Source organism: Macaca nemestrina, chromosome 17 (genome assembly GCF_043159975.1).
Source record: "Macaca nemestrina isolate mMacNem1 chromosome 17, mMacNem.hap1, whole genome shotgun sequence".
In the NCBI taxonomy this organism is placed as follows: Eukaryota; Metazoa; Chordata; class Mammalia; order Primates; family Cercopithecidae; genus Macaca; species Macaca nemestrina.
In genome coordinates this window covers 61165088-61186077 of record NC_092141.1, presented here as the reverse complement: position 1 = coordinate 61186077, position 20990 = coordinate 61165088, and the positions used below count along the sequence as shown (strand labels likewise).

Genomic DNA, 20990 nt, shown 5'->3' with positions numbered 1-20990 from the left:
CTGGGACGGCGACAGAGAAGGGAAGTCGTGTCGCCCAGAAAGGCTATACAATCTCCACCCTTCCCGTTTGTCCCTGGGACACCCTTCCACCCTCCTCTCCCTCCCGACCTGCAATTCTTCACACCCTCTGCAGCGCACAGGGTGCTCAGGACACGTGCACGGTGGGGGCTGGCGATGCTTCCTTGCCCCCACCACCCGAAAGCTTGCAGAGAGCTGTAGTGCCCAGGGTGTATGCCAGGATGGAATTCCACGGTTCCAGGCATGCCAAGAAAAATAGCCGTGCTGTTTCTCGGTTTGTTCAGAGGAAGCCTTACTCCCTTCCCTTCTGGAGGCTGGGAATGGAAAAAATGACTCAAGGAATCCCCAGCGGAGCCGCCATATCTGTACTGCATCGCAAAATAGGGGTACCATCCTTTGCTCTCCCCTACCTGGCAGTATGCGCCACACATGGGGCTCCGTGGTATCAGCGTCGCATCCCCCTCCCCCTGGTGTTAAATAGTACCCTTTCCCTTGTCCCACATCTCTCCCCAGTCACACAACCACAGGGACATGCCCCACCGTGGTACTGGATATCCCCACGACGAGCCACAGGAAGTGCAGGGGCCTTTATCTGAAAACACACACACACACACACACACACACACACGCACACACACACTCTCTCTCTCTCTTCCTAGGCCAAGAGAGAAGGAGACCCTTGGCAGAAGACAAAAGCAGGTTTATCCCCACGACGAGCCACAGGAAGTGCAGGGGCCTTTATCTGAAAACACACACACACACACACACACACACACACACACACACACACACACTCTTCCTAGGCCAAGAGAGAAGGAGACCCTTGGCAGAAGACAAAAGCAGGTTTATTAGGGCCCTGGGGCCAGGAATGCCTAAGGTATGAGTTAAGGCCAAGGCAGTGAGAAGAGGTGACTCTCCTGAGGCCAAACCTTTGCATCTCAGAATCTCTGGCTGGAGACCTTAGGAATCAGTTCCGGGAGGGACCTGGGGATGCAGAGGGGTCTCTCCTGACCGTGGGATCTCTGGGCTTTTGCCAGGATTGGGGAAATGGTCTGGGGGGCAGGGAGCCTTGAATCCACAGCCTTCATTTCAATAAGGACCATTTAATTTGTTCCTTGGCAGACTGAAGAACCTGGGGTGGGGTGGGGAGGTTGAGAGAGAATTGAGAATGTCAAATGCCTCCACATACAGTCATGGGGGAGGTCCACAGCCCACCTTCCCTAAGCGCCCCTGCAACCCCCAGTCACTAGGTGGCAGCATCTTGTCTCCGCTTGGCTTAAACGCGGCCAACCCTTCAAGTCAGAAAGCGCAGAGGAAACCGGCTGCAGCCAGCTCCCACCTCAGGGCCAAGCCTGCCCAGACCTCTGGCTCCTGCATCTGCAGCTTGGGTGTGTCAGCAGCCTGTCTCCCCGCTGTCATGCCATGAGAGTTCCCGCCCACAGTGCCACGTCCAGGCAGAGACGGGGCCGAGGTCTGACACTCCCTGTGCTGACGCCTCAGCAAACCCCTAGCTCTGGCCATGACTGGCAATGTGTCCTCAACACCCCACCCCAACCCACTGCTGATGTGGCATAGCTGGCAAAGGGTGGCCGGCCAGACCCTGCGGTGGGATGCCTGGTGGAAAGTCTCAGACCAGTGCTTACACAAATCCATACAAGTGTACGCACGCATGCACAATGCCAAAGCAGGAGAGGGGGACAGGACACCAGGTGTGTCCCTCAGGTAGGTTGTCCCTTCAGCCACTCAGCCTCATTCCCTTCTAGAGAAGGAGGGAACACTGTGTCTGTCTCCTCCTGCACAATCTCCCTCCTCTCTTGGGGACAGTGGCTTAGGGTTCCCCTGATTCTCCTAGCCGGAATCTAACTTTGTCCTCATTTTATCGCCCATTGGCCACCTGTAGCTTGCTTTGTTTTTACTCCAGAATTCCATTAAAAATGCTGTTTTCATTCTTTCTCCCTTTGGAGAAATACTGATGGTTATTCAGCATGTGTTAACTTGCTTGGAGCCCTGCTAAGAGCTTGCCATGCATTGGCTCATTGAATTGTCATAACTCCATGAGGAGGGTCCTGTTATGTGAGGCCCAGAGAGGTTGAGTAACTTGCCCTAGGTCACCCAGCTTTAGGTGGTAAGGTTGAACATGTATCCTGGGATGACTCCCATGAGCACCCGTGTTCTTATCTGCTCTGCTCATTACTCCCTACCCTCTTTCCACCCTGAAAATTGCCTAGTAGCTGCATTCATTCCAGCATGGTATAAAGAAACATAGGGAATCAGAGGGGAGGGCGAAGCAAAGTGAATGTTAAGGGCAGTGCAGGAAAATGGGCGCCACACCTGGGACTCCACACGAGACAGCACAGGCTCATCTCGGTAAGGCCACCACAGCACAAGGAGTTAGCGCCAAGGCAGGAAGTTCCATACAAGCAGGATTAGTCTGAGCAGAGAGACCTGCAGGCAGACAGAAGAGAGGTCAAGACAGTCATCCTGAACTAGCAGGAAGTTTGTGCAGCTGGGGAACAGATCAGGCTTCAGAGTCAGGAACCTCCCCCTGGCCTCCTGCTCTGCATGCACCTCCAGATAGGACCATGCAACATTGTGGCAGGTTCTTCCATAGCCAGGTCATTCAGGGGCAAGGTGACAAGTGATGAGTGGGGAAAATCAGATCCTATCATGGGTTTGAGAGTCCCTTAATAATCCCAGCGTGTACCCTAAATGGCAAGGACAGGGTTTAGGAGCCAAACTCCTATTTGGCACCCTTTCCAGGTTTCTGTAGAGGGCGCATCAGAGGCCTGAGTTCCCAGATTTTTTTGGGGGGGAGGACAAGTGACCCAGCCATCTCCAAGGTAGGCCGCTCATCCTAGTTTCAATCCAACTAAACCAAGCCAGGAGATGAGGTGGGCTAATGGTAACACGCCCATCCATCCATTAGTACCCAGCTCCCCCAACTTGGAGAGCCCAGAGGCCTCCAGTGAGTCTCTCCAAGATATGACCTGTCACTGCCTCATCCCTTCCCTCCTGCACCCCTGATTTTTCAGACTTGATAGCTTCACTGGGTCCCCCTAGGATGCTCTGCTCCCGGTATCTCTCTAGACCATTTCTAGCCAAGGCAGATGCAGGGGGGCCTACCTGGGCCACACTCTGTTCAGTCAAGCCGCCATCATCTGCCTGTAAGGAAGCAGAGTCAAAGGGTGGGGTAGAGCCAGCATGAGGGTCCTGGGTCAGGGAGGTGAAGGAAAGGGGCTTGGGGGTATGGGTGAGGTGATGCAGTGGTTAGGGTGATTCAGAGCTGCACCTGTGTGACTGGTTAGTAGAAGTCCTGCAGCCTGTCATTTGGAAGCCAGGACTTCTGGGATTATGCTATGGTGCATGGAGGGTGAGGGAAGATGGGAGGAAAGGTTTCATCCAGACATGAGAAAGCCAAACAAGGTAGGGAGGTTCTATCCATACCCCTGACCCCCAACCTCAAGGCCAAGGCAGCCACCTGGTGCCTCTTTGAGGATGTATTTATTTCCCCAGTCCATACTTCCTACCAGAGAAGAGGTAAGGTACTTGTGCTCCTAGCCTGGGAGAGGACAGGAAGATCTCTTCCATTAACTGGCATCCCACCCACAAACTGCTGCTCATCCCACCCCTAACAAGTATATCAGCCCAGTCGTTGTCTTCTGCTAGAGGAGCTTGGGCTTCTACCGTCTTGGCCTTGGCAGCCCCATGTCCAGGAAGGACAGGAAGGGCAGCCTAAAAGAGGAGGTGTGCAAGAAGACTCTTACCCTAAAATTCACCTTCTGGATCACTTGCTGGGGGTCACTCTCCAGAATCACACTATGAGATGAGAGGAAAAACCAGGAGGCAAATCAGTGGCACAATCCTCCCCTCTGCCCCCTCTCCTTGCCAAGCCTCTTCCCTCTCCCAATGCATCCTGCAACACTTCCACCTTCCAGGTCCCTTCCCACTGATAGCCCTCAAGTCAGAACTCTCCCTCAGCATGGAGGACCCTCAGCTCTGATTCTTTGATGCTTCAACCCAGTGGTCCACACGCTTTGTCATCCCTGGGCAAAATCTTCCAAACCAGATGAAAACAGTCTGGTCTAGAATGATCAGGATGTCAAAAGCAGGGACTCTCAAAACTCAGAGCTCTTGAAAGTTCACTTCACCTTCTGGGTATAGGGTTGGATTCCCTGTGAAAAGACTTAGGAAGGGAGGCCCTGGGGGTTCTTATCTTGTTGCACTGTTATTTTATGGCATGGGGTCATGCCCTGCATAAAAGAAATGAAACTCCAAAAATCAACATCTACCTTCTCCCCAACTTCCTCCTATTTTTTTTTTTACTTTAAACATGTTTAAAGTTTTGTTTTGTTTTGTTTTGTTTTGCTTTGTTTTAAGGCTGGGCACGGTGGCTCATGCCTGTAATCCCAGCACTTTGGGAGGCCCAGGCAGGTGGATCACCTGAGGTCAGGAGTTCCAGACCAGCCTGGCCAACATGGCAAAACCCTGTCTCTACTAAAAATACAAAAATCAGCCAGGCATGGTGGCACACACTTGTAATCCCAGCTACTCGGGAGGGTGAGGCAGGAGAATTGCTTGAACCCGGGAGACAGAAGTTGCAGTGAGCCAAGATCGCACCACTGCACTCCAGCCTGGGCGTCAGAGTGAGACTCCATCTCAAAAAACAAAAAACAAAAAACAAACAAACCAAAAAACAGCTCTTTTTAAAAATCTTCCCTTTTAGGCCGGGTACAGTGGCTCACGCCTGCAATCCCAGCACTTTGGGAGGTTGAGGTAGGCGGATCACAAGGTCAGAAGTTTGAGACCAGCCTGGCCAATATGGTGAAACCCGGTCTCTACTAAAAATAAAAAAAAATAAAAAAATTAGCCAGGCTTGGTGGCGCACACCTGTAATCCCAGTTACTCAGGAGGTTGAGGCAGGAGAATTGCTTGAACCCGGGAGGCAGAAGTTGCAGTGAGCCGAGATTGCGCCACTGCTCTCCAGCCGTGGTGACAGAGTGAGACTCCGTCTCAAAAAAAAAAAAAAAAAAGAAAACACATACACAAAAAACAAAAAAAAACTTCCCTTTTGGTAGACCCAAATATTGTAGCTTTTCTCAGAGAGCAGGCACTCCTTCATGAGGCCTTGGGGTTATATACAGGGTATTGGATGTGAGGGCCTGTCACTGCGGCAGGACAAAGATGACAGGATCTGAGTGCACCTCCTTACCCAGTGAGACTCCTCCAGAGCAGAAGCTTTGTTTTTCTTTTTTACTAAATCACTGGAAATGACAAACATTTATTGGGAGCCTCTTCCAGGCCCCATCCTTGGGCTGAGCACCCTGAGGTCCCAGGCTTCCTAGCCGGGGGTCCTGGAATCCATAAAGAGCATCCCAGGCCAAAGCTCCAGTTTAGGCGTTGCCTCCCGACTGGCGCTTCCCCAGTTTTTCTTGGCAGGAAACTGAACTCCTCAGAGGCAGAGACGGGAAGCTTGTGAAGCTTATACCTCAGGCATCCTCCTTTGCACAAGCCATCCAGAGCCCTGCATCTGGTTCTGCATTTGTAGTTTTGTGTGTATTTGTGTAAAGTTTTCCTTCAAGAGCGTTCACCAAATTGTATATGCTTCTGGCTCCCCAATACCTGGCATTACCCCACTCAGTTTTGGGTCCCAGAATTCTGCAGGAAGCCTAGCAGCAGCAGGCAGTTAATGGCTATAGAGAGGGGAGGCATTCTTTAATGCCCCAGGCAGTCCAGTACAGTGCTGTGGAAAGAGCATGGCCCCTGGAACTATGCACATGGTTTTAGATCTTGGCCCTGCCACTCCTTAGCTGTGTGAATGACCTCCGGCATGTCACTTGAACCTTTGAGCCTGTTTCGTAATGTATAAAATGATGTAATGATAGAGGCATGTATGTTTTTAAGGTGCTCAAGAAATTTCTATAGGCCGGGCGCGGTGGCTTACACCTGTAATCCCAGCACTTTCGGAGGCCAAGGCGGGCGGATCACGAAGTCAGGAGATTGAGACCATCCTGGCTAACATGGTGAAACCCCGTCTCTACTAAAAATACAAAAAATTTGCCAGGCACGGTGGCGGGCGCCTGTAGTCCCAGCTGCTCAGGAGGCTGAGGCAGGAGAATGGCATGAACCCGGGAGGCAGAGCTTGCAGTGAGCCGAGATCGGGCCACTGCACACCAGCCTGGGCGACAGAGTGAGACTGTCTCAAAAAAAAAAAAAAATAGAAATTTTTGTTATTGTTTTCCCCAAAGCCAGAATTTTTCTCTCTCAATATTGGTCCCCTGATGGAAATTCACGAACCAACTTTTTTAAAAGAGCTCCTAACTTCCTAAGAATATACTAGCATACCAATAGGAGGCAACATCTATTGAATGAGAACCATAAGCTTCACATGTATTTTCTCATTTAATCCCTACAATCCCTTATTACCTCCATCCTAAAGATGGAGAAAGTAAGGCTGGGGGAGAGTCAGTAATTGACCCAGGTCACGCATCTAGCTGGTGCTGGAATTGAGCCCTAAGAGCAGGACATGTGGGGCTGGTGGGACTGTCTGAAGTCCTTCCAGAGAGGGTCAGCATCTGTGCCAGTGCTTCCCCTGGGCATTGGAGACCAAACTGGATTTTCCCCAAACCCTGCCTATTCAATAGTCTCCCATAGTTTGACATCAGGTTACTATTTTGTTTGGCTTGACTTTGGCTAACATTGAAATTAACTTCCATCTTCTAGGGTGGGGTGCTAGTAAGGGGAAGGGGTAGGGGAATGGGATCCCTGGGAATATGCTGGGGGAAGGGAGTGAAAAGTTGGTCAGAGTTCTGGCCATGCTGGGTGCCATCTGGGGCTGATGACTCCCAAAGGCACTCCTGCTGTGAGTGTCCCTGACTGTCCCCTCCTCACCCGCCATCCACAATCTCATCCAGCACCAAGAAGGCTCCGTCCATGTTCTCCAGCAACCAGCGCTTCTCCACGTTCTTCCTGAAAGTGGACACAAGCTCCTGAGCCTCCCTGTGGCTGGGAGGAACTGAGTCCCTGCCTAGGTGAGGCTGACCCCACTCTCCAAAGCCTGTCTCATTCACCCCTCACCAAACAAGGATTGGGAAGGAGAATGTGAAGGGCAGTGAGCACAGAGCCCGTGCAAGGCATTCCTGAGCAAAGGGCAGTTCTGCTTCCTTATACCCCACCTCGTCCAACCTCCCATACTTTGTGCCTTGACACGCCGGCACCCACCACAGGACCCCGAATGCGTTTCACAACTAGGTTAGATGCTATAGCATAGCCCTACTTTGGTTCATTGTGTCGACTATGAACTTTTCTTTTTAGATTGTCTTAGTCTTGTGGGGACCTCAGGAGATAAACAGGGAGGAAGTGCCCTGTGACATATCAGGGCCTGGGGGATGGGGCCTTGGAGGGCAGAGAACCTCACTCACCTTAACATGTGGTTCAGAGACTCAAACAGGCAGGTAAGAACAGACATGAGCATCAGCTGGGATGGGCAGATACGGGAGGAGGAAAACAAGAGAGCTTGAGATTGAGAAGGTCAAAGGAAGCACTTGGAGCCCACCTGTGTGGGCAGCAATGGAGAGTTCTCCCTTTTCCGAGGCCTGGGCTGGAAACTGACTGCAGTGTGACGTTAGAGGGAACTTCCATGTGTCTGGGCTGGGAAACTGGAGTTCTCCACTGGGAGACATTTAGTGTATCTTTCTCTAGTTATGTCTAAGAAGGACAAAGCCTCCCTTGCAGATGAAGTGATGACTTCATTCCTGGTTCCCAAGGAAACTAAGGGTTATCGAGGATACACATTGTCCCAGAAAGAACCCTTCTTGCTGCCCCCCTCTACCTCATGGAGCCTAGCAGGAGGGGTCCAATGGTGAGCCTCCAGGTCCCAGCCTCAAGCCCAGATTCCAGATAACATTTCCCCATAGACAGCCCTTTTTACTGCCCCAACCTCCTGAATTCACCTCATTCTCGTAGGATGAGCCCACCACGTATAGGAAGAGGTCAATGCTGTTCTTGTAGACGATGGTCATACCCCCAAAAAATGCAATCTCACCTAGAAATGGAGGGAGCTTTCAGTACTGGCCACCTTGCCTGGTCCCAGCCTAGCCCTTCCTCCTCAACTATGACTCTGTGACTTTCCTCTTATTTCCTTCTCCCCTTTCTAGAGAACCCTTGGAAAGATAGCACTAGGGACACTACCATTAGGCTGCCCCATGTCCTTCCCCTTATCGATACTCTATTTCTAGGGACTGCCTCAGGCCAAGGAGTCAACAAGCCCAGTTGTTGACTAGTTTACCTCCTGTCCACGCTCCCACCCTGTGCAGCACCTTGGGACCAGATTCAGGTTGGGACCACAATACAGTTGGCCTCCTCAGCTACAGAGAGGCCTGGGGATGCTGGGGGGATAGGTAGTCAGGGGGATTGGAGAGTGACAGGGAGTGGAGGTTCCCTGGAGGAAGGGAGTAGAGAACACCTGGGAAGGAGAGGACAAAAAGCCTCTGAAGAAAGGGAAATGGCCTGTGGGTGTGCAAGGCTGATGGGGACAGATGTGTCCAGTTGGAGAAGATGACAGTGTGCATCTGATAGTCTGGTGGAGAAAGAGGGGGACACTTACTCTCAGTCCGGCTGGTCTTGTTGAAGACATTTTTCTCGAAAACCATCTGCTCCTTCATGGAGGGGAATGTGTCATCATAATACTATGAGAAAGGGAAGGAGAAGGGACCATAGCTTTCCACACAGCCTGGATCCTCCCTAGATTTGGGGGCAGGAAAGATTAGGTGCTGGGCAAGCGGGATCCTGCTTCCCTGCCCCATCTCTCCATTACTGCACCCTAGGCCTGTTGGCTCACTAGTTCCTCCAAAACAAATTATTATTATTTTTTTAGATGGAATTTTGTTCTTATTGCACAGGCTGGAGTGCAATGGCACGATCTCGGCTCACCACAACCTCCACCTCCTGGGTTGAAGCAATTCTCCTGCCTCAGCCTCCTGAGTAGCTGGGATTACAGGCATGTGCCACCACGCCCGGCTAATTTTGTATTTTTAGTCGAGACGGGGTTTCTCCATGTTGGTCTGGCTGGTCTTGAACTCCCGACATCAGGTGATCCACCTGCCTTGGCCTCCCAAAGTGCTGGGATTACAGGCGTGAGCCACCATGCTCCGCCCCCTCCAAAAGAAATTCTGAGCAAAGAAAGTCCCAAAAAGTAGAGGGATATTGAGGCCTGCTTTTGGAGTCCCCTCTGGTTTCTTGGAGGATCTTGTACATTCAGCAGATGTGCAGGGTGCTAAGGATTGGCATGGTCACTAGCGCACACTAATTCTACAGCACCCGGAGTCTACAGGAAAGATGGCAAAACCAGCACACCTTCTTAAACAATAATAATGATAATAACAACAGCTACTTTATTATCCCCATTACACAGATGGGGAAACTGGGGCATCAAGAAGTCAGGTAACGGCCGGGCATGGTGGCTCATGCCTGTAATCCCAGCACTTTGGGAGGCCAAGGCAGATGGATCACCTGAGGTCAGGCGTTCAAGACCAGCTTTGCTAACATGGTGAAAACCCGTCTCTACTAAATATACAAAAAAAAAAAAAAAATGGCAGGGCGCGGTGGCTCACGCCTATAATCCCAGCACTTTGGGAGGCCGAGGCGGGCGGATCACGAGGTTAGAAGATCGAGACCATCCTGGCTAACACGGTGAAACCCTGTCTCTACTAAAAATACAAAAAAATTAGCTGGGCGTGGTGGCGGGCGCCTGTAGTCCCAGCTACGAGGGAGGCTGAGGCAGGAGAATGGCGTGAATCCGGGAGGCGGAGCTTGCAGTGAGCCGAGATCACGCCACTGCACTCCAGCCTGGGTGACAGAGCAAGACTCTGTCTCAAAAAAAAAAAAAAAAATTAGCCGGGTATGGTGGTGGGCGCCTGTAATCCCTGCTACTTGGGAGGCTGAGGCAGGAGAATCACTTGAACCCGGGAGGCAGAGGTTGCAGTGAGTCGAGATCGCGTCACTGAACTCCAGTCTGGGCAGCAGAGTGAGACTCTGTCTCAAGAAAACAAAACAAACAAACAAACAAACAAAACAAAAAAAGAAGTCAGGTAACCTCCCCAACATCTCACAGTTGTGAGGCCAAAGCTGGGTTTGAGCAGTAAGGACGGTCTGACTGCAGACAGGGTTATAGTGAAGATTAAATATCTAAGAAACAATCCCTCGCACATATCCCATAACTAAATTAATGTTTTTTTGTTTGGGAATGGTGAGCCTCTTTCTCTTACTCATTTTCTTAATCTGTGGGGAGCAAGAGCCTTTGGCCTTGCTGATCCACCTCTGACCATCTGCTGGGGCAAGGTGTGGTCAGCTCAGTTTTCAATTTTCTGGATGTGGATTTTGCCACTTAGTACTCAATCTGCAGGCAGATTAGCCAGCTCCCTACTGGCCGCTGCTTATCTGAATGTCATAAAAACAGAAAAGTTTCAGCTCCAAACAAACAAACAAACAAACAGAAAATCTATTTTTTGAGATGGGGTCTCACTCTATAACCCAGATTGGAGGGCAGTAGCTCGATCATGGCTCACTGCAGCCTCAACCTCCCAGGCTCAGGCGATCTTCCCACTTTAGCCCCCCCGAGCGCTGGGACTACAGGCGCACACCACCACGCCCAGCTAATTTTCATACTTTTTTTTGTAGAGATGGGGTTTGCCATGTTGCCCAGGCTGGTCTGGCACTCCTGGGCTCAAGCAGTCCACCCGTCTCAGCCTCCCAAAGTGCTGGGATTACAGGCATCAGCCACTGCGCCTGGCCTTATAATGCATTTCTTTTCTTTTTCTTTTTGAGACAGAGTTTCTCTCTTGTTGTCCAGGCTGGAGTGCAATGGCGCGATCTTGGCTCACTGCAACCTTCACCTCCCAGGTTCAAGCAATTCTCCTGCCTCAGCCTCTTGAGTAGCTGTAACTACAGGCGCCCACCACCATGCCCAGCTAATTTTTTGTATATTTAGTAGAGACAGGGTTTCAGCATGTTGGCCAGGCTGGTTTTGAACTCCTGACCTCGAGTGATCTGCCCACCTCGGCCTCCCAAAGTGTTGGGATTACAGGTGTGAGCCATTGCGCCCGGCCTTATAATGCATTTCATAGCTAATGCAGATGCAGTTCTACTACAATTAATTGTGTTGACAGCAGAAATTTATTTTTGGATTATTTTAGGCCGTGTTTGCTAGGATAGATAACAGATAATTGAATGGGGGTACAGTGAAAACCACCTTGAGCTTAATGTAAAAAAACCTGAGTTTGCCTGTGAAACCTGTGAAATGGGAGAAGTGAAAAAATTAAATAAGTAAATAAATAAAATATGAGTTTGGATCTGTTAGGATATTAATACTTGTGACCTCAGGCAATTCACTTAGCTTCTCTACACCTCATTTTCTTCATCTATGAAATTAAAGAGTTGTATTACACAGTCTCTAAAATCCCATCTGGTTCTAAATCCTTAGACTCCTTAGGCTAAATCCTTAGTGTTTACCAAGCTGTAGAACAAAAGTGGAGGTTTTGAGGAGGTTTAGAGACAAACCCCAAAGAACAAAAGAGCTTGTGTAGGGGTTTGGGGACTAAGACTCCTGGGTCCCAGGCTCAACACTCCACTGATCCATTAGGCAGAAACTTCCCATGCCCAGGTCCAGCTGGCCAGTACCGATGATGAGGAAACACTTCAGGGAACATGAGTAGCAACAGGGGAGACCCCTCACTTCAGGGAGCAGCACCTTGACAAGGCAGGAGGATGAGAAGGACTTCTGGAGGGGTCTAAGCTGAGCTGCCCTGAGTCACAGAGACCACAGTGGAGTTTCTCCTGAGACAGGAGTGTCAGCTGGATGGGAACTGTGTCCCTCACAGGTGGGGTCAGAGGTTACCTTGGCCAGCAGCCGGCGCCCGTCATTATCTAGGATGAAAACAGCCTTGATGGTGTAGAGGGAAGGTTCCTGCAACTGACACCGGGGAGGAGAGTTCTGTTTGGCCCCTGGCTCAAGGTGGACACCCTGTCTCTATGGGATCTGCTGGCCCTAGGATACACCCTCAGGCTCCAGCAACCCCAGCCCTCAAGGTCCACAGCTGGTTCTGCCCAACCCTGTGCCACATGGGCCAACCCAGGTGCCCACTCCATTCCCAGGCAGATGTTCCACTGCAGGCCCCGAGTGGGCGCTGTGCCCGTTGGGTGCAGAAGGTCCTTCCGGGCCCAAGTTCTGTCATGCACTGACTGCTCCAGAGCCCGAGTCGGAGTGTATCACAGAACCTGGGCCGGGGGGGACAGCGGGCCGAGCCTCCTCCTTCCAGCTGATCCCTGGCCGGGCTGGACCTGCGCTCTCAGCGCGCCCCCAGGCCCTGGCCCTGGCCCGGGTGGACTCCAGCAGCATGCCCATCACCCACCGGTGATGGGAGGCGAGTCTGGGACGGACAGGCCACTCCTTACCCTCCCCGCGGAATCGCAACTCACCCGCCACCCCCCGCTCCAAACGGACCCAGAACTTCAGCCCCGCGCCGACGGACTCAGGACAGGCCTCCTCGCCGGTTGGCGCCGGGACGAACTTTTCCTCCCGGGTCCTGGGGCCGGTCAGGGGTGACACAAAGTTCCCAGCCGCTGGGCGCGCGAGTTCTGAGTTGGCTGCTCCCCTCAATCCTGCACCGTCCCGGCCCAGCTCCCGCCGCCCGGGACCCCCGCTCCCGCCCGCTCCGTACCCGCAGCCCCGAGGGCTCCCCGGCTCGAACAGGCGGCGCCAGGCCCCCGGCCTGGGCCGCCGCGGCCCCCTCCCCCGGGTGTGGACGTGGCCAGGCCTCGGGCCGCTGCATTCCGCTCGCCGCCTCGCACTGACAGCGCCGCCCGCCTCCTGCCCGCCGCCGCCGCCCCGCCTCCGCGCCCGCCCCGTGGCCCCCTCTCGCGCGTGGCCTTCCTTTCCTCGGGGCCCCGTTCTCTTGCTCGTTCTCCCCGCTCTCCCCTCCCGCCCTCACCCCAGCTCTTCTTCCCCCACCTCTCCTTTCCCTCTCTCCTTGGCTCCTTCCCGAGTCCCTTACAGCCCCGAACTCTGCATCTTCAGGGTGCCCCAAGACCAGCCCTCGTCCTGCTTTCTGCCTGCTCTCCGGCCTGTGGCTTTGGTGTGCACCGGTGTCTGTAGGCTGTCCTGGGGCCAGCAGCAAACACAAGCAAAGCCCACTTTTGTCTGTTGACCTCTGGTAGGTACCATGGGGACAAATATGTCAGATCACCCTTTAGATCTCCGAGACAGGGTCTATAAGCAAGAGCACATGAGGACAGTTCTGGGGACACTCCTCTGTGAAGAGGCTTTCCCATTCCTCTCTCACTACTTGCAGAAGGGAACCATGGCCGCGGAGACACCTCCCCAGGCTCTCCTAAGACACAGATATGGCACCATCAAAAGCAAGACAGACGCCCAGCAGCACAAATGCTCCACCAATGACACTGGGCTTTGCAGCATGTTTTGGTTTCTTTGGTCTAAGTGTACCAAAGACAAGCTCTCATTTCAGGATATGCTGGCAAGTGGAAAATTCACACCCCAGTGATATGTATGTTAGTGGTACGTATGCATTTACTGGTAAAAACACTGTGCATGTATTTTACATTTGACACCTTCACATACGTTATCTAATATAGCCCACACCTGTGAGGTAGGCATAATGGACCCTCATTTTAAGGAAAGAGAGACTCAGAGGTTGTGTCACCTTTTCAAGACCATACAGCTAGTTGACTGGGAATAGAACCCAGATTTTTGACTCAAAATTTCTTCCCTATTCTTCTCTTCAAGCCCTCTTATGTTGTGGACCACAGTCACTTACCCTAGATGGTTACAGAATGGGGTTTTCCTCACTGAATGCATCAAGCCTTCTTATCTTCAAGCCTCTGCTGAAATATCATTACCAAAAGGTCCTCCTGACAGCCACCATATCTGACTTGATCGGTCTCTCCTGTCACATTCTCTATCTCAGTTCCTATTTCTTCCTTTCATTGCACTTTTCTCAATCTCTAAACATTATTTTTACTAATTTTGCTTGTTTGAGACATGGTCTCACTCTGTTGCCCAGGCTGGAGTGCAGTGGCTCGATCTCGGCTCACGTCAGCCTCAACCTTCTGGGCTCAGGCAATCCTCCCATCTCAGTCTCCCGAGTAGCTGGGACCACTGGTGCATGCAACCACTCCCAGATCATTTTGTTTTTATTTTTATTTTTGTAGAAACAAGGTCTCAAGGCTGGGCTCAGTGGCTCACACCTGTAAACCCAGCACTTTGGGAGGCTGAGGTGGGCAGATGGCTTGAGCCCAGGAGTTCAAGACCAGCCTGAGCAACATGGTAAGACCTGGTCTCTACTAAAACTACAAAGAAATTAGCCAGGTAGGGTGGTGTGCACCTGTAGTCCTAGCTACTCAGAAGCCTGAGGTGGGAGAATCACCTGAGCCTGGGGGTTCAAGGCTGCAGAGCCATGATCATGCCACTGTGCTCCAGCCTGGGCAATGGGAGTGAGAACCTGTTTCAAAAAAGAAAAAAAAAAAAAAAAAAGAAGAAGAAAAAGAATGGAAGAGAAGGAGGGGGAGGCAGAAGGGGAGGGGGAGGGGGAGGCAGAGGGTGATCAAGGTCTCACTATGTTGCCCATGGTGGTCTTGAACTCCTAGGCTCAAGTGATCCTCCCACCTCAGCTTCCCAGAGTGTTGGGATACAGGCGTGAACCATTCCCAGCCTTTACTAGTTTGTTTACAAGTGTTCCTTCTCCCCGCCCAGACTTTGAGCCCTGTGAGAACGAATGAATGTGACTTTTCTTTTTTTTTTTTTTGAGACAGGGTCTTGCTCTGTCACCCAGGCAGGCTGGAGTATAGTGGTGTGATCATAGTTCACTGCAGCCTCAAACTCCCAGGCTCAGCCGGGCACAGTGGCTCACGCCTATAATCCCAGCACTTTGGGAGGCCGAGACAGGCAGATCACAAGGTCAGGAGTTTGAGACCAGCCTGGCCAACATGGTGAAACCCCATCTCTACTAAAAATACAAAAAATTAGCTGGGGGTGATGGCAGGTGCCTGTAATCCCAGCTACTCGGGAGGCTGAGGCAGGAGAATCATTTGAACCTGGGAGGTGGAGGTTGCAGTGAGCCGAGATCTCACCACCGCACTCCAGCCTGGTGACGAAGCCAGACTCCGTCTCAAACAAACAAACAAAAAAAAAACCAGAAAAAAATCTGTCATCACCAAGCCCTGTAAGAAACTTTGTGATCTGCTTGCCTCGGCCTCCCAAAGTGCTGGGATTATAGGCATGAGCCACTGCACCTGGCGGATGACAGATATTTAATAAGCATTTGTGAAGTAAATGAATAAAGGAATTCAGGATGAGGGAGATCATGTATAAATATTCACAAATACCACATTTTAACTAATAATAATTAAAATGTACCTATCAATGATACCATATTGGCTGGGTGTGGTGGCTTATACCTGTAATCCCAGCACTTTGGGAGGCCAAGGCGGGCAGATCACTTGAGGCCAGGAGTTCAAGACTGGCATATTTTATGTGCTGTACAAATATTTATTGAGTGCTTTGTATGTACCAGATATTTTTCTAGCCACTGGGACACAATAGTAGACAAAAGAAAAATTTTGCTGTCATGGAACTTATAATCAAGTGTGTGTGTGTGTACACGCATGCGTTTCTGTGCAAGATATAATACACAAATGGGTAAAGTAAATATTATGTGAGTTGGGGATCAGTGCTGCAAAGAAAATAGAGCAGAAATGGGGTGTGGAATGTGAAGGGTCAGGGACAGGCAAGCCAGAAAGCCATTTTCACAGTCCTCTGAGAAGACCTTTAAGAAGGTGACATTTGAACAAAGAGCTAAAGGAAAGGAGGAAGCAGACCATGCAGACATCTGAGGAAGCATCTACTGACCCTCCCTATATGATGACTTAGGAGGCACATCTGAACCTTCCTTGCAGGCTATCAGTTATAACAGGGAACATAATGACACTATCTGATACAGCAGGCAGCGAAAAGATCCAGTACTTGGGCATTTTATTTCTTCGGATTCCAGATCATCAGAAGTTATGTCAATGGTCATGCTGGGTATGTTATTTTTAAAAAATACTGATTTGGTTATTTTGATGTCTTAATATTTCTGTGAGCTAGTCCTTTTTTTTTTTTTTTTTTTTTTTTTTGGCTCATATTTACAAAGACAGCACCAAAAAACCTCCAGGAGAATTTCTCAGCCTCTGTTTGGCATATGGTACCCACCATAAAAGACCAGCAGCCTCCAGAAGGGTCAGAGGAAGACCTGGGATGATAGGGGAGTTAGGGGGCTGGTTGGTTCCACAGGCGAGGTGGGGAAGCAGTTACACAGGTCAGTGATGGGAAGGCACTGGAGAGGGGCCAAGGGGATAGGAATCAGAGGAGCAGGCTGGGGAAGGAAGCTTAGGAACCACAAAGTTCTCATCACCCCCACCTCTACCACTGTTATTGCTTTTTTTTTTTTTTTTTTTTGAGAAGGAGTTTCACTCTTGTTGCCCAGGCTGGAGTGCAATGGCATGATGAAGGCTCACTGCAACCTCTGCCTCCCAGGTTCCAGCGATTCTCCTGTCTCAGCCTCCTGAGTAGCTGGGATTACAGGTATGAGCCATCACACCTGATTAACTTTTTTATTTTTAGTAGAGACAGGGTTTTATCATGTTGGTCGGGCTGGTCTTGAACTCCTGACCTCAGGTGATCCGCCTGCCTTGGCCTCCCAAAGTGCTGGGATTACAGGCGTGAGCCACTGTGCCCAGCTTTGTTGTTCCCATTCTTAAAATCTCTTTACATCTTTTCTTTTTTTTGAAATGGAGTTTCGCTCTGTCGCCCAGGCTGGAATGCAATAGCACGATCTCGGCTCACTGTAACCTCTGCCTCCCAGGTTCAAGCAATTCTCCTGCCTCAGCCTCCCAAGTAGTAGGGATTACAGGCGTGTGCCACCATGCCTGGCTAATTTTTGTATTTTTAGTAGAGACGGGCTTTCACCATGTTAGCCAGGCAAGTCTCCAACTCCTGACCTTAAGTGATCTGCCTGCCTCGGCCTCCCAAAGTGCTGGGATTATAGACGTAAGCCACAGTGCCTGGCCCATAAAATCTCTTTACATCTTAACTGTAGTGGTGAATAAGTAAATTCAGAGCCAAGTTCAACTTTTCAAGGACAAGATTCTCCCCAATGATAACCCCTCCCCAAACTCCTTCAACAGAGACCCCAGAACTTCTTTCTCTCCATGACACCCGCTTCCCCACACATCCTGAAGTGCACCTTTAATGCGGTTTTACGTAAACATGCGAGCTATGTGTGTCCAGTATTGGGACAGTGTCTTCCACAGAGCATGACCCTAAGAGGACTTTCCAGTTTAAGGCTGGCAGCACATGAGAAGCACGCACGTGCAGCAGCAGACTCGGCGGGAGAGCCTCCCCAGCTCGAAGAAGCCAAGTTGGGTTCAAAAAGAATGCAGCCTTCATGTTTCTCTGCCCTCTGCTCCCTTCAGGTAGGTACAGTAGGGTGGGGAGGTAGGCTGTGCACATCCCTACCCAGCTGGAACCTGTTAAGTAGTGCACTCAGAATTGGTGCCTGCCCTATGGAGTCCCAGGAGGCAGGTGATTCAAAGGAGGTTCTCCTCTGGGCCTTGGTATAGCTTGAAGGGGAGACCGTTTCATTTCCTCTGAGTCACCCTCCTGCTGCCACATTTCTGTGCTGTCTGTCCTAGGATTTCAGCATCTGTTCTTATGTGACAAGAAGAAACAGCTCCCTTGGGTACCAGCCTCTCTCTATCCTTCCTGCTTAATGTCAAGAGGGGGAGGTGTGTGTGGAATATGAGGTGTGGAAGTGTGTGCTGGTGGCATCCTCTAGAGAGAAAACTAAAGCTTCCATGCTCTGTCTGTAGGACAGGCTTCTAGTAGACCATTCTAAGGACAGCTCTCATTTCTTCATCACCTTTGGCTTTCTCTGAGATAACTTTCTCTGAGATAAAGTTGTAGGGTAGGTGAAGACAGGATTATTCAAGACAGTGCCTTATACTCAGCTCTTCCCGCGGGCATGAATGGCTTTATACACATGACCTGAGTTTTAAGATTTGTGAATATGTATATTGTTATCTCCATTTAGCTCAGGATGGCCCAACTAGTACGAGACAGAGCCAGATTTTCGAACCCAGCTGTAAGTCCAAAATATCCACTCCTCCCACCTCTTAATGGCAGCTCCTTGATTGTGACATGTCACACAGAGCTCTACAAAGAACACTACCTGGTATTGTTTGAGACAACAGAGCAAGACATACAGGACAGTTCAACTCGGCTTCAAAAAATGTTACACTAAGACACTAATGAACAATGAGATATTTTCATTGTAGAGGTGAAGAAAGAACATTTTAGGATTGAGAATGAGCACATCCTAAAAGTCAAATAGGCCGGGTGCAGTAGCTCACGCCTATAATCCCAGCACTTTGGGAGGCTGAGGTGGGCAGATCACTTGACGTGAGGAGTTTGAGACCAGCCTGGCCAACATGGCAAAACCCTGTCTCTACTAAAAATACAAAAATTAGCCAAGTGTGGTGGTGTGCGCCTTTAATACCAGACACTCAGGAGGCTGAAAGCAGGCAAAATGCTTGAACTTGGGAGGCAGATGTTGCAGTGAGCTGAGATGGTGTCACTGCACTCCAGCCTGGACCACAGAGCGACTCCATCTCAAAAAAAAAAAAAAAAAAAAAAAAAATCAGATAAGCATTCCAGTCTGTGCTCCTGTATTACCACAATCTTTTTTTTTTTTTTTTTTTTTTTTTAACCTCAACGTGGATTTTTGCTCCAACCTAGTGATTCTCTACTCTGGTTGCACATAAGAATCACCTGAAGAGCTTTTACAAAATACTGATGTCCAATTCTGCTCTGAGTGGTTGTCTTAATTTGTGTGGGGTGGGACCTGGGCATTGGTAGTTTTTACAAGCTCCCCACCTGGGTGATTCTAATGTGCAGCCAGGATTAGAAGCAATCTTCTAAGAGTGTGGTAGTCATGCACAGGAAAGAGGCTGGCTTACAGAATAGCTTTATTTTTTGGTGGTTTAATGGTAACAAGTTTGCTGATGTTTACCATGTAAGAGAGAGGGCCAGATGTCCGGATTAGCCAGAAAACTAATTGATTTCTTTGCAAAACATGCTAACATTTAGTATTGACATGATGTATTCCTAGAATCTCTCAAGACTGTAAGGAAATCTCAGGCAATCATCTATCTAATCTATTCCCCTGGATTAGATGAGGTTGCCAAGTAAGAAATACTTATATGGATTAGCAACACTTAAAGACATGTTTTTCTTTTTCTTATTTTTTTTGAGATAGGGTCTCACTCTGTTGCCCAGACTGGAGTGCAGTGGCGCAATCACAGCTTACTGCAGCCTCAACCTCCCCAGGATCACGTGATCTTTCCACCTCAGCCTCCCCACTAGCTAGGACTACAGGCATGAACCAGCACGCCTGGCTAATTTTTGTATTTTTTTTTGTAGAGATGGGTTTTCACCATGTTGGCCAGGTTAGTCTCAAACTCCTGGCTCAAGTGATCCGCCCACCTGGGCCTTTCAAAGTGCTGGGGTTACAGGTGTGAGCCACTGTGCCTGGCCTTAGAGACATTTTTAGATGATGGGCAACCAGAATGGCAGAAAGACTGGGTTTCCCTTTTAGGGAAAAAGCAATTTCACTGTTCCAGAAGAAATCGGAGCCCCAGCCAGCCTGCCCTCCCACAGCCCCTTCTCTGGGGATTCCTGGCATGTGTCATCCTCTGGGGTGACTGCGGGATGGAGGTGCCTGTTGGTGGCAGCAGCAGCTTTTCCTACGAGGGAAGCTGGGTCAGTAGACACTACACTGCTATTCCTGGGGTGGGGGTGGGGATTTCTGTGTATGTTTTATAGTTAGCTGGCCCCAAATCCCTGTGCATTAGACCTAACCCTCTTCTCGGCTTCCACTGCTTTCTTCTCTCTCCTGCACAGCCCGGAGTCGCAGGGGCAAGGCCTGGTTTTACAATGGCTGCCAGCCTTTCCCTTAGGGAGCCACGCGCATGCGCTCACTTTTTCCAGTGGTCTTCTCAGTCTGATTTAATGGATATACCGGGACTGATGACACATCAGCATGGGATCCTTCTTTTGCTTCTTGGGTAATTGTCCTATTAACAGCTGTCCCAGGCAAAGGGAGCGGGGAGTGTTGGGGGAAAGCGGGGGGGGGGGGGCCTTCCTGGGTGAAGGAGGACACACCCTGGGTTTTACAAGGTTAATCAGCAGGTTCTGGGAAAGCTTGCACCTGCTCAGACTTGATCTGGAACTCTAGACAGAATGGAAGACAGTCGTCTCCACTCCCTTCCATGGAGTATCAAATATCCTGGGCGCCCACACCCTGCCAGACCTAGGCCTGCTGTTGCGATTGCGTTTGTCTCTACACCTTTACTCTCTTTGGTCCTTGCAACTCTTTCCCTTTTTCGGGCCACTTCTGTGAAATGGCTAAGCAGGAAACTCACATAAACGATTGTCCAGTTTTAGTTTGAACTGTTAGGACTGAAAATTGTTCTGTATTTGTTGTGTAAAAAAAAGATCTTAGTATGCTGTTTTCACCTTCTCAAAATTATCTTGTATTTAAACACTGTACTTTAGTTGAGCCTTTATATCTTTCAATGTTATGTTTTCTTTTGTTTTTTGAGGCAGGATCTCACTGTTGCCCAGACTGGCACCATCATAGCTCACTGCAGCTTCAAGCAATCCTCCCACCTCAGCCTCCTGAGTAGTTGGGAGTATAGATTTGTGGCACCAGGCCCAGCTTGTTTTTTCGTAGAGACGGGGGTTTCACTATGCTGCCCTGGCTGGTCTTGAACTCCCGAGTTCAAGCAATCCTCCCCCCTTGGCCTCCCAAGGTGCTACTGTGAGCCACTGTGCCCGGCCCAGTGCTATGATTTTAAAATATGTCCTT

The 20990-nt window shown here is 50.2% G+C and overlaps 1 protein-coding gene across 3 annotated transcripts; it reads right to left on the bottom strand.

Annotated features, from left to right (window-relative positions):
- Positions 1 to 841: 841 nt before the first annotated feature.
- On the bottom strand, positions 842 to 12863 carry LOC105472304 (COPI coat complex subunit zeta 2). Of its 3 annotated transcripts, XR_981516.2 has the most exons (10): positions 12732 to 12857; positions 11909 to 11983; positions 8621 to 8702; positions 7968 to 8059; positions 7437 to 7492; positions 6907 to 6984; positions 3783 to 3834; positions 3142 to 3180; positions 2350 to 2463; positions 842 to 1150 (listed from the first exon to the last, which is right to left on the bottom strand). XR_981516.2 is itself a non-coding variant. In XM_011725426.3 (9 exons), exons 1-9 carry the CDS (start codon positions 12840 to 12842, stop codon positions 1103 to 1105), a joined length of 633 nt encoding a protein of 210 aa, XP_011723728.1. In that variant the 5' UTR covers positions 12843 to 12863; the 3' UTR covers positions 842 to 1102. The 3 variants fall into 3 exon arrangements, 1 of the variants encoding a protein (XP_011723728.1); XR_003015944.2 differs by lacking the exon at positions 11909 to 11983; XM_011725426.3 differs by lacking the exon at positions 2350 to 2463 and having other exon boundaries at positions 12732 to 12863.
- Between the last annotated feature and the right edge of the window lie 8127 nt (positions 12864 to 20990).

Coding starts and splice junctions, on each gene's coding strand:
- LOC105472304 (XM_011725426.3), bottom strand. CDS start 12,842: ATGCAGCGGCCCGAGGCCTGGCCACGTCCACACCCGGGGGAGGGGGCC. Junction 11,984..12,731: donor GGGAGCCCTCGGGGCTGCGG/GTACGGAGCGGG, acceptor CCCCGGTGTCAG/TTGCAGGAACCTTCCCTCTA. Junction 3,835..6,906: donor GATGAGATTGTGGATGGCGG/GTGAGGAGGGGA, acceptor CTCATCTCATAG/TGTGATTCTGGAGAGTGACC.